At 48.2% G+C, this 15,844-nt stretch overlaps 1 protein-coding gene across 1 annotated transcript in view; it reads right to left on the minus strand.

Annotated features, from left to right (window-relative positions):
- Nucleotides 1-1,442: 1,442 nt before the first annotated feature.
- The window catches only part of ift81 (intraflagellar transport 81 homolog), a 32,855-nt gene continuing 18,453 nt past the window's right edge, over nt 1,443-15,844 (minus strand). The window contains exons 12-18 of the mRNA XM_055919392.1: nt 14,023-14,151; nt 7,027-7,116; nt 5,147-5,233; nt 4,856-4,927; nt 4,670-4,755; nt 4,229-4,274; nt 1,443-3,239 (exon numbers count right to left, since the gene is read on the minus strand). Of these exons, the coding sequence (XP_055775367.1) occupies nt 3,057-3,239; nt 4,229-4,274; nt 4,670-4,755; nt 4,856-4,927; nt 5,147-5,233; nt 7,027-7,116; nt 14,023-14,151 (693 nt within the window). The 3' untranslated portion in view covers nt 1,443-3,056. The remainder of the gene's footprint in view (nt 3,240-4,228; nt 4,275-4,669; nt 4,756-4,855; nt 4,928-5,146; nt 5,234-7,026; nt 7,117-14,022; nt 14,152-15,844) is intronic.

A 15,844-nucleotide genomic window follows, 5' to 3' on the forward strand; every position in this document is an offset into this window, starting at 1 on the left:
GATTTTAATCCATGACGGCGTAGTGTGTTACTAATGGTTTTCTTTGAGACTGTGGTCCCAGCTCTCTTCAGGTCATTGACCAGGTCCTGCCGTGTAGATCTGGGCTGATCCCTCACCTTCCTCATGATCATTGATGCCCCACGAGGTGAGATCTTGCATGGAGCCCCAAACCGAGGGTGATTGACCGTCATCTTGAACTTCTTCCATTTTCTAATAATTGCGCCAACAGTTGTTGCCTTCCCACCAAGCTGCTTGCCTATTGTCCTGTAGCCCATCCCAGCCTTGTGCAGGTCTACAATTTTATCCCTGATGTCCTTACACAGCTCTCTGGTCTTGGCCATTGTGGAGAGGTTGGAGTCTGTTTGATTGAGTGTGTGGACAGGTGTCTTTTATACAGGTAACGAGTTCAAACAGGTGCAGTTAATACAGGTAATGAGTGGAGAACAGGAGGGCTTCTTAAAGAAAAACTAACAGGTCTGTGAGAGCCGGAATTCTTACTCGTTGGTAGGTGATCAAATACTTATGTCATGCAATAAAATGCAAATGAATTACTTAAAAATCATACAATGTGATTTTCTGGATTTTTGTTTTAGATTCCATCTCTCACAGTTGAAGTGTACCTATGATAAAAATTACAGACCTCTACATGCTTTGTAAGTAGGAAAACATGTAAAATCGGCAGTATTTCAAATACTTGTTCTCTCCACTGTATATGCTATACCCAGAGGAAGGAATGAGAGGGGAGGGGGGCTGAAATTACCATGGGTGAATGCCCCCTTCAAGTCCCCACGCTATAGTCAAAGCTAAGACATGGGTACAGCAAGTGACAAGTCCCCTTACTCACATCAGCATTTATAGACCGGTATTCAGAATGATTGATTTGTGAATGGGAGATTTATTCTAAGGATGACCGGTCAGTTTGATGTATCATTGATTGTTATCCATCCCCTTTAGAAGGCTGTGACTAGTCAGACAGAAATACAACCAAATATCAATAAACTTCAAATATCGTATTAAATACATGCCCCGGAACTTTGGTGACTACTAAGTATTTTTTAAACCTCCCGCTTTGGACTGGATGTGTCAATGTGTAGTTCATAAATGCATATTCTATGAGCAGAATTACGGTCTTACCTCAATTAGCCACGAAATCCCTAGTTTGAAAGTGACTGTTTTTCTGAAATATGTGACATTTTCTCTACATTTTCCACCACATGGTCCAACACCCTAGCAATTCGAGTTGTAGCCAATGAGCTTTAGCTCCTCACGAATTGAGTGACAGCTAGCAAGATGCACGCACAGCAGAGCGAGAGGGAGAGCAATGACGTGGTGTACATATCTGCACATATGTGACGTGCTATGCAATTTTAATGAACCACTTTTGGCTCATGTGGCCTACTTTCAGATCTACTCGCTAATAAGTATACAAAGGTTCCAGAGAATCTCTATAAGAATATATTTTTATGAACAAAGTTAAATGAGAAGTACAACAGGATATTATGTAACTCATATAATATATACACTGAACACAAATATAAACTCAACATGTAAAGTGTTGCTCCCATGTTTCATGAACTGAAAAAAAAACAATTTTTTTCATACGCACAAAAAGTGTATTTCTCTCAATTTAGTGCACAAATTTGTTTGCACCCCTATTAGTGAGCATTTCTCCTTTGCCAATATAATCCATCCACCTGTCAGGTGTGGCATATCAAGGAGCTGATTAAACAGCATGATCATTACATAGGTGCACCTTGTGCTGGGGACAATACAAGGCCACTCTGAAATGTGCAGTTTTGTCACCCAACACAATGCCACAAATGTCTCAAGTTTTGAGGGAGCATGCAATTGGCATGCTGACTTCAGGAATGTCCACCAGAGCTGTTGCCAGAGTATTGAATGTTCATTTCTCTACCATAAGATCCCTCCAAAAAAAACGGAGAATTTGGCAGTATGTCCAACTGGCCTCACAACCGCAGACCACGTGTGACCACGCCTGCCTAGGACCTCCACATCCGGCTTCTTCACCTGCGGGATTGTCTGAATGGGGGGTGGTGGTGCTGAGGAGTATTTCTGTCTGTAATAAAGCCCTTTTGTGGAGAAAAACTAATTCTAATTGGCTGCGCCTGGCTCCCCAGTGGGTGGAACTGGCTGCCAAGTGGGTGGGCCTATGCACTCTAAGGCCCACCCATGGCTGTACCCCTACCCAGTCATGTGAAATCCATAGATTAGGGCCTAATGAATTTATTTAAATTGACTGATTTCCTTATATGAATTGTAACTCAGTAAAATCTTTGAAATTGTTGCATGTATATTTTTGTTCAGTATAATTTATGTAACAAATAAAGGTGTTACATAGAGGTGTTACAAAGAAATAGACTTCACCAAAGTACAAGATGCAAGAAAATTATGCTTGATTAGTTCACTCTGCACTGTCCCGTCTGAACCAGAGGCCCGGTTGAATTCCAAAACTGGCAAGCTCCTTTACCCAAGGTCGTGGCTGTTGTTTCCCAAAATAACTGAGTGCAGCTGCGTCCCAAGTGCAACACATTGTACGCTGTTATCTTTAGACACATAGATTTAAGCTGTATTCTTAAAATGGAGGCTGTGGATTTGTTTAAAGTCAGAGGGCCAGAGAGAGTTAAACATCTTATCTGGCTGAAACCTCCTGGTACATGGGTCCCTTTGGTTCTGGATTCATCAGGCAACTCTCACAATATCATCACCAGAAAGGTGTTCCTCACAGGAGATAAATCAGTTAAACTAAATCCTACTTTGGGATTATTTACAAAAAACACAAATCGCTAACTAAACCAGGATTAACACAGATTGGATGAATGGAATCCTTTTAACTGTAGGCGATGAAAGCAGAGTAGTTTTGATACATGAAGAGTAATTATCTCACCTAAAAATAGATATAATGCAAGACAAACAGAACAGATTAATTAACTATAACAGGCTAACTAAGTACAGTAGTTAGATGAGTGAGAAGTCCTGGTCATTGTGGTAGAGCTTAGTGTACCCGAGTTGGCCCTGCTTTAATATTCTCCTCGTCCTCACAGCACCAGCCTATCCTCACCGCCCTCCTGGATGACCTGGCCAATGGAGGCTTGGCTCTGGGCCCTCAGGAAGCACTGGCGCTTGCACTCCATCAGCTGTTCCAGGTCGCGCCACATCTTCACCTGCTTCATGTTCGGCCCATGGCTCTCCCTCACAGTCTTCTGCTGCTCACGCAACTTCTGTTGTTGTCCAAAGGGAAAGACTAAGAATTAATGTCAGCCCAACATGCATACAGTGTATGATCAGCATTGTTAAATGGCCTTTTTCAGTTGAATACCTTTTCATTATAAGTTGCAAGGCAAGCCATCCTTTTATAAATGAACGGGAAGCTTGACCAACCAAATACTTACTAGGAATTAGCATATAGCCTATTCATAACCCTAAAAAAGAAGTAGCTTGTCACGAATGTGACAGGGGTGGGGAAATGTAGATGAGTGTAGATGAGGACTAGGACAGAGCTAGGGTAGAGAGAAATCCGCATGCATCCCTCCAGCTGCTCCAGTGATGAGGATGGACATAGTGTTATACAAGCTGCACCTTTACTGGTGTGCAGTGGTGGTCGGTGCCGTAAAAATGTTTGTATGAGCATGGACTTATTTCTATTACAGCATATTGTGTAAGTCTATAGAAGGGGGTGAGAACCATGAGCCTCCTAGGTTTTGTAGTGAAGTTAATGTACCGAGAGGAGGATGGAAGCTAGCTGTCCTCTCGGCTACACCATGGTGCTACCCTAGAGAGTGCTGTTGAAGCTACTGTAGATCTTCATAAATAACAGTGTGTTTTAATCAATTATTTTTGATGTGAATATATTTAGTATAGTTTTATTTAAAAAGGATTACTCTTTTCATGTTTCACAATTTTTATGAAATTCACTGAGGAGGTTGGTCCTCCCCTTCCTCCTCTGAGGAGCCTGCACTGCTGGTCTACTGCAGCAGCACGTCGACATTACAGCTTGTCTACTGGGCCAAATGGTTTAGCAGGAATGCAGCTGAGCCCCCTCTGCCATACCCTTCATCCTCTCTGGCATCCCTCTTATCAGGGTGAAAAAGGAAGGAACCCAAAGTATGGTGCCTGTGTTTGCAGGGGATCCATTTCAGATGCCAGTGCAGCACAGGATTGGCACCGTGCCTGCACCCTGACAAAGCACAAACAGCACCTCTCTGCTCACCTTGCCCAGGGACTCCTGCTCTGCAATGTTCTTCATGTACTGCTCCCTGTGAAACAGCCAGGGGGTCAGAGTTCATGTGAGCTTTTTCACTTTCGCAAGCTCAACGCTGCTATTATGACATTACTGTGAGTTTTACAAGGAAAATACTACCTGGTAGTTGAATAACAACATAGCAAACATCCATAACATATTTTATTCAACCAGTAATATATATATATTTACATATTTTTCTATAGCAAAGCAATACTTCTGGACACACTTGGAAATGAGGGTGACCTATTAGGGTGAATCTACTAACAGACTGTGTGAGTGTGTCCTTTGAGGGAGGTATAGGGGGAGGTGGGTGGCAACAGTAGCATACAGTATGCACCCATTGTGTTGTTATCGTAGCATATGGAGGTGACTGCGGTAATAGAAGTCCTAAGCAGCTGGCAGACTCACCTGATGGTCTTCCTCCTCTCTTGCGGATCAGGAGACACGTAAGCCTTCATCTCCTCTGCTGCTCGCTGCATTTGCATCTCAATGATCTGTGAAGAGAGAGAGAGATGGGCAGAGAGAGAGAGCTCTGGTTGACGGTCACAGAACAGGTGTTGGGGGAGGGGATTGTTTGCTACCTGAACCACTTACCTCTTTCATGCAGTTGATATAGTGGTATCGGTTTTCCTCCTGAGCCATCTCCTCCCTCAGAGCTCTCACCTCCTGCAATGGAGGTGGTGAATGAAAACATGTGGCAATAGGAAACGGAAGCATCAGGCCTGAAGCATCAGATGCTTGTTGCTATGGCAGTACTGAACTGGTCCTCACGCAGAGCACATTCCAATGATGTAAATAGAGAACATTTGATATGTGGTGATATGGTGATCTGTTGGGTGTGTTAGTAGATAGGTCAGGGGTCTACACATAGCATTCATATTATACCTGCTCCAGTTTGGATCGGTTACTCTCCAGACCTGCAGCACAGCTGTCATACTGGGCCTTCTTTTCCTCATACTCTTGAGTTAGCTCCTGTCATGAAAGAAATACCCATTCACAGATACATGAACCCAAAGGAATACCCATTCACAGATATATAAACACAAAGAGATACACATACATGGACATATTCTATAGTATTTAAAAAGACAGAGTACAATGACAACACTTTTCACTATTATAGTATGTTATGTATGCAAAAGTTCTAGTTTCCCCAACCCCTTTCATATCATTATCAGATCAAAGCACATGTATTTGCACCGTTTTACTTAAGCATAAGCTCTAGCTGAGTATATTCATACATTTCTGACATAACTTTTCATCATTAGTAAATGTTAGCCAGTATGATGGTCAACCAACTCAGGGAACACAATCTGGAAAATATGATCCCCAGCTTTAGCTGAGAGATGTGAGGTGCTTTCCCTGTCGTACACTATACACATAGACTATGTTTCAATTATCGTTAATGGACTCCACAAAAATCCTGCATGAAGTCAACAGCAGCTGGCTGATGCCTCAGGGTTTCCCCCCCTTCTTTTGTCAAATCTCTTGGCCTTATGTCATGATTTGTAATGCTTTTTAATCTGTGGTTGTACAGTACCAGTCAAAAATTGACACACCTACTAATTCAAGGGTTTTTCTATATTTTGACTATTTTCTACACTGTAGAATAATAGTGAAGACATCAAAACTATGAAATAACACATATGGAATCATGTAGTAACCAAAAGTGTTAACAAATCATATTTGAGATTCTTGAAAGTAGCCACCCTTTGCCTTGATGACAGCTTTGTACACTCTTGGCATTCTCTCAACCAGCTTCATGAGGTAGTGGAATGCATTTCAATTAATAGGTATGCCATGTGAAAAGTACATTTGTGGAATTTCTTTCCTTCTTAATGCGTTTGAGCCAATCAGTTGTGTTGTGACAAGGTAGGGGTGGTATACAGATAGCCCTATTTGGTAAAAGACCAAGTCCATATTATGGCAAGAACAGCTCAATAAGCAAAGAGAAACGACAGTCCACCATTACTTTAACACATGAATGTCAGTCAATGCGGAAAATTTCAAGAACTTTCAAAGTTTCTTCAAGTGCAGTGGCAGAAATCATAAAGTGATATGATGAAACTGGCTCTCATGAGGACCGCCACAGAAAAGGAAGACCCAGAGTTACCTCTGCTGCAGAGGATAAGTTAATTTGAGTTACCAGCCTTTGCACACTCTTGGCATTCTCTCAACCAGCTTCACCTGGAATGCTTTCCATTGCTCGTGTTTCTTGGCCCAAGAAAGTCTCTTCTTCTTATTGGTGTTCTTTAGTAGTGGTTTCTTTGCAGCAATTCAACCATGAAGGCTTGATTCACGCAGTCTCCTCTGAACAGTTGATGTTGAGATGTGCTTGTTACTTGAACTCTGAAGCATTTATTTGGGCGATTGCATTTTTTTGTGCTCAGCATATGTGGGAACTTCTTCAAGACTCTTGGAAAAGCATTCCAGGTGAAACTGGTTGAGAGTATGCCAAGAGTGTGCTAAGCTGTCATCAAGGCAAAGGGTGGCTACTTTGAAGAATTTAAAATCTATTTTGATTTGTTTAACACTTTTTTGGTTACTATATGATTCCATATGTGCTATTTTATAGTTTTGATGTCTTCACTATTATTCTACAATGTAGAAAATAGTAAAAATAAAGAAAAGCCCATGAATGAGTAGGTGTGTCCAAACTTTTGACTGGTACTGTACATTTAGCTTATTCTATAGACACAGCTCTGTGTAATGACACAATTTGAAGATGAAACTGCAGAAAACGTTTTATAGCATGTGACGTTCACCTGACACTGCTGTCTCAAAGGCCTCAGTTCCTTTATGATCGGAGCAAGGGCAGACTTTTTCTCCACTATTGTTGAGTTCAGTTTCTTCACCTGAAAAAAAGCATCACATATTTCAACCCATCTGCCAACATCCTGATTTGGTGGGAAAAGTAATCCACAGAAATGTCAGTTAAAGATGACTATGACCATAATAATCATTATAAACTCAGCAAAAGAAGAAACGTCCCTTTTTCAGGACCCTGTCTTGAACTGTCAGTGCTCAGACTGTCCGCAATAGGCTGAGAGAGGCTGGACTGAGGGCTTGTTGTAAGGCAGGTCCTCACCAGACATCACCGGCAACAACGTCGCCTATGGGCACAAACCCACCGTCGCTGGACCAGACAGGACTGGCAAAAAGTGCTGTTCACTGACTAGTTGCGGTTTTGTCTCACCAGGGGTGATGGTTGGATATGCGTTTATCGTTGAAGGAATGAGCATTACACTGAGGCCTGTACTCTGGAGCGGGATCGAGTTGGAGGTGGAGGGTCCGTCATGGTCTGGGGCGGTGTGTCACAGCATCATCGGACTGAGCTTGTTGTCATTGCAGGCAATCTCAAAGCTGTGCGTTACAGGGAAGACATCCTCCTCCCTCATGTGGTACCCTTCCTGTAGGCTCATCCTGACATGACCCTCCAGCATGACAATGCCACCAGCCATACTGCTCGCTCTGTGCGTGATTTCCTGCAAGACAGGAATGTCAGTGTTCTGCCATGGCCAGCAAAGAGCCCAGATCTCAATCCCATTGAGCACATCTGGAACCTGTTGGATCAGAGGGTGAGGGCAGGGCCATTCCCCCCAGAAATGTCCGGGAACTTGCAGGTGCCTTGGTGGAATAGTGGGTGTAACATCTCACAGCAAGACCTGGAAAATATGGTGCAGTCCATGAGGAGGAGATGCAATGCAGTACTTCATGCAGCTGGTGGCCACACCAGATACTGACTGTTACTTTTGATTTTGTTCAGGTTTTGTTTTGATTTTGACTGTTACTTTTGATTTTGTTCAGGGACACATTATTACATTTCTGTTAGTCACATGTGTCACGCCCTGGCCTTTGTATTTTTTGTTTTATTTATTATTTTAGTTAGGTCAGGGTGTGACATGGGTAATGTTTGTGTTTTGTCGGTTTTGGGTGATTATATGGTAAAGGGGGTGTTGGGTGTATTGTATGGGTTTGTGTGTAGTGCATGTGTCTAGCGTTGTCTATGTTGGTTTAGTTGTTTAGGAGAGTCTATGGTTGCCTGAATGAGTTCCCAATTAGAGACAGCTGATTTCTGTTGTCTCTGATTGGGAGCCATATTTAGGGTAGCCATAGGCTTTCATGTGAGGTGGGTAATTGTCTATGTGATACGTTTGTAGCCTGGGTGTGCACATCGTTATTTAGCTTCACGATCGTTTTCTTGTCTTGTTTTGTTTAGTGTGTAAGTGTTTTTTGTTTCGTTTTTTCTTCATATTCATTAAAAGGAATATGGCTTACTTTCCTACTGCTGCGTTTTGGTCCGTCAATCCTCCACACGATCGTGACAGAATTACCCACCACTATAGGACCAAGCGGCATGTAAAGCGGCAACAGGACCCATCTACACAGGATTCTTGGACATGGGAGGAGATACTGGATGGTAAGGGGCCGTGGGCACAACCGGGAGAATATCGCCTTCCTCGTGAAGAGCTGGAGGCAGCTAAAGCCGAGAGGAGGCGATATGAGGAGGCAGCACGGAGACAAGGCTGGAAGCCCGTGAGTACAAACCAAAAATTTCTTGGGGGGGGCCTTAAAGGGAGTGTGGCGAAGTCAGGTAGGAAACCTGCGCCTACTCCCTGTACTTACCGTGGAGAGCGAGAGTACGGGCAGACACCGTGTTACGCAGTAGAGCGCACGGTGTCTCCTGTACGCGTGCATAGCCCGGTTCGGTACATTTCAGCTCCACGTATCGGCTGGGCTAGACTGAGTGTTGAGCCGTATGTCATGAAGCCGGCCCAACGCATCTGGTCACCAGTGCGTCTCCTCGGGCCGGCGTACATGGCACCAGCCTTACGCATGGTGTCCCCGGTTCGCCTACATAGGCCGGTGCGGGTTATTCCACCTCCCCGCACTGGTCAGGCGACGGGGAGCATACAACCAGGTAAGGTTGGGCAGGCTCGGCGCTCAAGGGAGCCAGTACGCATGCACGGTCCGGTATTTCCGGCGCCACCTCCCCGCCCCTACCCAGTACCACCAGTGCCTCCTCCACGCACTAGCCCTATGGTGCGTGTCTCCAGCCCTTTACCACCAGTGCATAAACCACGCACCAAGCCTCCTGTGTGTCCCCAGAGTCCTGTGCGTCCTGTTGCTGCTCCCCGCACTAGCCCTGAGATGCGTGTCCCCAGCCCGGTACCACCAGTTCCGGCACCACGCACCAGGCCTACAGTGCGCCTCAGCCGGCAAGAGTCTGTCGTCTGCACAGCGATGCCTGAACTGCCCGTCTGCCAAGCGCCATCTGAGCCATACGTCTACCCAGCGCCATCTGAGCCATCCGTCTACCCAGCGCCATCTGAGCCATCCGTCTACCCAGCGCCATCTGAGCCATCCGTCTACCCAGCGCCATCTGAGCCATCCGTCTACCCAGCGCCATCTGAGCCATCCGTCTACCCAGCGCCATCTGAGCCGCCCGTCTGTCCCGAGCCGTCAGAGCCGTTCGTCAGTCAGGAGCCGCCAGAGCCGTTCGTCAGACAGGATCCGCCAGAGCCGCCAGCCAGACAGGATCCGCCAGAGCCGCCAACCAGACAGGATCCGCCAGAGCCGCCAGCCAGCCATGAGCAGCCAGATCCGCCAGCCAGCCATGAGCAGCCAGATCCGTCAGCCAGCCATGAGCAGCCAGATCCGTCAGCCAGCCATGAGCAGCCAGATCCGTCAGCCAGCCATGAGCAGCCAGATCGGTCAGCCAGCCATGAGCAGCCAGATCCGTCAGCCAGCCATGAGCAGCCAGATCCGTCAGCCAGCCATGAGCAGCCAGATCCGTCAGCCAGCCATGAGCAGCCAGATCCGTCAGCCAGCCATGAGCAGCCAGATCCGTCAGCCAGCCATGAGCAGCCAGATCCGTCAGCCAGCCATGCGCAGCCAGATCCGTCAGCCAGCCATGCGCAGCCAGATCCGTCAGCCAGCCATGCGCAGCCAGATCCGTCAGCCAGCCATGCGCAGCCAGATCCGTCAGCCAGCCATGAGCAGCCAGATCCGTCAGCCAGCCATGCGCAGCCAGATCCGTCAGCCAGCCATGAGCAGCCAGATCCGTCAGCCAGCCATGAGCAGCCAGATCCGTCAGCCAGCCATGAGCAGCCAGATCCGTCAGCCAGCCATGCGCAGCCAGATCCGTCAGCCAGCCATGCGCAGCCAGATCCGTCAGCCAGCCATGCGCAGCCAGATCCGTCAGCCAGCCATGCGCAGCCAGATCCGTCAGCCAGCCATGCGCAGCCAGATCCGTCAGCCAGCCATGCGCAGCCAGATCCGTCAGCCAGCCATGCGCAGCCAGATCCGTCAGCCAGCCATGCGCAGCCAGATCCGTCAGCCAGCCATGAGCAGCCAGATCCGTCAGCCAGCCATGAGCAGCCAGATCCGTCAGCCAGCCATGAGCAGCCAGATCCGTCAGCCAGCCATGAGCAGCCAGATCCGTCAGCCAGCCATGAGCAGCCAGATCCGTCAGCCAGCCATGAGCAGCCAGATCCGTCAGCCAGCCATGAGCAGCCAGATCCGTCAGCCAGCCATGAGCAGCCAGATCCGTCAGCCAGCCATGAGCAGCCAGATCCGTCAGCCAGCCATGAGCAGCCAGATCCGTCAGCCAGCCATGAGCAGCCAGATCCGTCAGCCAGCCATGAGCAGCCAGATCCGTCAGCCAGCCATGAGCAGCCAGATCCGTCAGCCAGCCATGAGCAGCCAGATCCGTCAGCCAGCCATGAGCAGCCAGATCCGTCAGCCAGCCATGAGCAGCCAGATCCGTCAGCCAGCCATGAGCAGCCAGATCCGTCAGCCAGCCATGAGCAGCCAGATCCGTCAGCCAGCCATGAGCAGCCAGATCCGTCAGCCAGCCATGAGCAGCCAGATCCGTCAGCCAGCCATGAGCAGCCAGATCCGTCAGCCAGCCATGAGCAGCCAGATCCGTCAGCCAGCCATGAGCAGCCAGATCCGTCAGCCAGCCATGAGCAGCCAGATCCGTCAGCCAGCCATGAGCAGCCAGATCCGTCAGCCAGCCATGAGCAGCCAGATCCGTCAGCCAGCCATGAGCAGCCAGATCCGTCAGCCAGCCATGAGCAGCCAGATCCGTCAGCCAGCCATGAGCAGCCAGATCCGTCAGCCAGCCATGAGCAGCCAGATCCGTCAGCCAGCCATGAGCAGCCAGATCCGTCAGCCAGCCATGAGCAGCCAGATCCGTCAGCCAGCCATGAGCAGCCAGATCCGTCAGCCAGCCATGAGCAGCCAGATCCGTCAGCCAGCCATGAGCAGCCAGATCCGTCAGCCAGCCATGAGCAGCCAGATCCGTCAGCCAGCCATGAGCAGCCAGATCCGTCAGCCAGCCATGAGCAGCCAGATCCGTCAGCCAGCCATGAGCAGCCAGATCCGTCAGCCAGCCATGAGCAGCCAGATCCGTCAGCCAGCCATGAGCAGCCAGATCCGTCAGCCAGCCATGAGCAGCCAGATCCGTCAGCCAGCCATGAGCAGCCAGATCCGTCAGCCAGCCATGAGCAGCCAGATCCGTCAGCCAGCCATGAGCAGCCAGATCCGTCAGCCAGCCATGAGCAGCCAGATCCGTCAGCCAGCCATGAGCAGCCAGATCCGTCAGCCAGCCATGAGCAGCCAGATCCGTCAGCCAGCCATGAGCAGCCAGATCCGTCAGCCAGCCATGAGCAGCCAGATCCGTCAGCCAGCCATGAGCAGCCAGATCCGTCAGCCAGCCATGAGCAGCCAGATCCGTCAGCCAGCCATGAGCAGCCAGATCCGTCAGCCAGCCATGAGCAGCCAGATCCGTCAGCCAGCCATGAGCAGCCAGATCCGTCAGCCAGCCATGAGCAGCCAGATCCGTCAGCCAGCCATGAGCAGCCAGATCCGTCAGCCAGCCATGAGCAGCCAGATCCGTCAGCCAGCCATGAGCAGCCAGATCCGTCAGCCAGCCATGAGCAGCCAGATCCGTCAGCCAGCCATGAGCAGCCAGATCCGTCAGCCAGCCATGAGCAGCCAGATCCGTCAGCCAGCCATGAGCAGCCAGATCCGTCAGCCAGCCATGAGCAGCCAGATCCGTCAGCCAGCCATGAGCAGCCAGATCCGTCAGCCAGCCATGAGCAGCCAGATCCGTCAGCCAGCCATGGGCCGTCCCTCAGTCCGGAGCTGCCGTCCCTCAGTCCGGAGCTGCCGTCCCTCAGTCCGGAGCTGCCGTCCCTCAGTCCGGAGCTGCCGTCCCTCAGTCCGGAGCTGCCGTCCCTCAGTCCGGAGCTGCCGTCCCTCAGTCCGGAGCTGCCCCTTATCCTGGTGCTCTCCTTTACCCTGGTACTGCCCCTTAGTCCGGAGCTGCCCCTTAATTCAGTGGGGTTAATGTGGAGGGGGGTCATTTGGAGGAAGCTAAGGAGGCGGTTAGTGACTGTGGTGGGGTGGGGACCACGACCAGTGCCGGAGCCGCCACCGTGGAAGGAAGCCCACCCAGACCCTCCCCTAGACTGTGTGCTGGTGCGCCCGGAGTTCGCACCTTAAGGGCGGGGTTATGTCACGCCCTGGCCTTTGTATTCTTTGTTTTATTTATTATTTTAGTTAGGTCAGGGTGTGACATGGGTAATGTTTGTGTTTTGTCGGTTTTGGGTGATTATATGGTAAAGGGGGTGTTGGGTGTATTGTATGGGTTTGTGTGTAGTGCATGTGTCTAGCGTTGTCTATGTTGGTTTAGTTGTTTAGGAGAGTCTATGGTTGCCTGAATGAGTTCCCAATTAGAGACAGCTGATTTCTGTTGTCTCTGATTGGGAGCCATATTTAGGGTAGCCATAGGCTTTCATGTGAGGTGGGTAATTGTCTATGTGATACGTTTGTAGCCTGTGTGTGCACATCGTTATTTAGCTTCACGATCGTTTTCTTGTTTTGTTTAGTGTGTAAGTGTTTTTTGTTTCGTTTTTTCTTCATATTCATTAAAAGGAATATGGCTTACTTTCCTACTGCTGCGTTTTGGTCCGTCAATCCTCCACACGATCGTGACAACATGTCTGTTGAACTTGTTCAGTTTGTGTCCCAATTGTTGAATCTTGTTATGTTCATACAAATATTTACACATGTTAAGTTGCTGAAAATAAAACGCAGTTGACAGTAAGGACGTTTCTTTTTTTTTGCTGAGTTTATGTCACCTGTGTTGTACACAAGCAGGGGCCTTACAGGGTGTGCATTCAGAGGCAAACCTATCTAAGGCCAAACAGGAGATTGTGAAGTGAGTGAAAGTCAACTTTGTGACTACAGCCAGGAATGTTTGAATGATTGGCAGCAGCACAAGTGTGCAAGCTGCCAGCTTTAACCACAAGCCCTGACTACCCTTTAAATAATTTCAAAAACATCTTGGACTGGGGCCTAAACGGCTGCAACTGGTTCTATTTGGACTTCAATGCAATGGGATGACAGATTGATAAAACAGAGTGATTTGGTGATCCAACTTGGCTTAAAACTCAGCAATTACTCTTCCTTTCCCCACAAAAAGACAGATTAATTACGCACAAGTGGTATTTCAAAACGTATCAAGTCACTAAATCAATGCAAATAAATCAATGACACAAACAAAACAGGACTAGAACACTTCTGGTAAAACAAATTGTGCTGTGTTTGTGTAGCCCATTAGAAGGGGCGTCTGAATGCAATCAGCATGATCCTGTGACTGAGTATGGGTGGTCTGGAGTGGGGAAAGATCTATCACTGTGGTAAAGTGACATGCTACTCAGACAGTGGCTCCGATCCCCTGATATAGTCACCATTTCTGACATGTCGTCCAGCGAGCGCCCCTTCATCTCGTCCAGTTCACTCTTGATGGCTGACACTCTCTCCAGTTCCTCCTGAGTGTCACTGTACCCAGAGATCCCCTTCTGTGCCTCCATGGATTGCTAAATGGACCACAATAAGAGCATGAGAGGGCATATGGGGTGATACATCAGTAACTACACAAAATATGACAGCCTTGTAATGCAGCAGCATAAAATGATGCGATTGTGTCCAGTGTTAGAATCCTGAGGCAAATGTCAGTTTAGGGACTGGACCAGGCAAGAGTTCACTAGAAACACCTGGCACTTGAGCAATGTAGTCTACACCCACACGAGCTGCAAGGCAGTAAGATGAAATCAGTGAATTCAAGTTAATAGTTTGCAATGAGTAAACCTCCATGTAATGTATACAGTGGCTCACCTGACTTAATTGTTAATGATTCGTTTGCACCATGTCAACAAATGTAAGCTTATAGCTATGACTCAGAAACGGTGGTTGAGGAAGTTCCACAGCATTATCAAGGACCCCACACACCCCAGCCACGGGCTGTTCTCTCCCTTACCGTCGGGCAGACGGTGTCGGAACATGAGGTCTGATACCAACAGGCTCAGAAACACTTTATCTACAAGCCATCAGACTGCTGAACACATGAACTAGACTGACCACCTGCACTGACTTTCCACACCCACACATATATTCATGCTACACACACATCACAACTACACAATTTAATCACTTGGCCCCAATCCCCCCTTCCCTGATACATGTGTAAATATTGGACTATAAATTGTGCCTTCCTATATTATGCTTACGCTAAAATGTACTATTCTATTCTACTGCCATTTACTTTATGTTTGTACTCGTATCTTTTATTATTTCTTATTGTTGTTGTATTGTCGAGAAGGAACCTGCAAGTAAGTATTTCGTTGGACGGTGTTTACCATGTACATCCTGTACATAAGACTAATAAAACTTGAAACTTGAAACAGTGACTGAGTTACTTCCTCTCTTTCTGGGAGGATATATAGCAGCATGGAGCCTAGTCCTGAAATGACCCCTGGCGCCTGTGCTCGAAGCACTGTGAATGGTTGTGTCCATACAAACAGGTCAGCTCAAGTCAGCTCAACACCTGGGAGTAGAGGCCACTTTGTTCTCCAAGAAGAGAAGATTACATGCGGTTGAGATAGCAGGACGTGTGTGTGGTCTATTATATGAGTGAGAAATCTGTGATCTCTGAAAATAAACACAATTTCCTTCCCATGTAGCACCCATCCCTCCTGCAGATCTGTTCACAGATAAAGACTGAATGTAAATGACCTCATTAAATGACATTATAATATTTGTTTCTGATATGAATAGTTCACAGTTGCAAGCTGGGCTTCTAGTAAGTTTTGGGTTATACAGTAGGCTAAAACCAACATTTTTGCAGCAAATGGTTCATAGTTGTAGGTTGAAGGGGTTGGACTGGGGACTGGACTGGGGACTGGACTGGGGTTGGACTGGGGACTGGACTGGGGACTGGACTGGGGTTGGACTGGGGACTGGACTGGGACTGGACTGGGGTTGGACTGGGGACTGGACTGGGGACTGGACTGGGGACTGGACTGGGGACTGGACTGGGGGTTGGACTGGGGTTGGACTGGGGACTGGACTGGGGACTGGACTGGGGACTGGACTGGGGTGACTAGGTGGGTGAGTGATGGGAACAGGAATGCAGGTGGTGAGAGGAGAGGGCTCAGACACTAACATCCACTGATTTAAAAAAATACCAGCGTCAGACAGAGACAAGAGCAGATTCAGCCATCGCAAATAGCA

Source organism: Salvelinus fontinalis, chromosome 4 (genome assembly GCF_029448725.1).
Source record: "Salvelinus fontinalis isolate EN_2023a chromosome 4, ASM2944872v1, whole genome shotgun sequence".
Lineage (NCBI taxonomy): Eukaryota > Metazoa > Chordata > Actinopteri > Salmoniformes > Salmonidae > Salvelinus > Salvelinus fontinalis.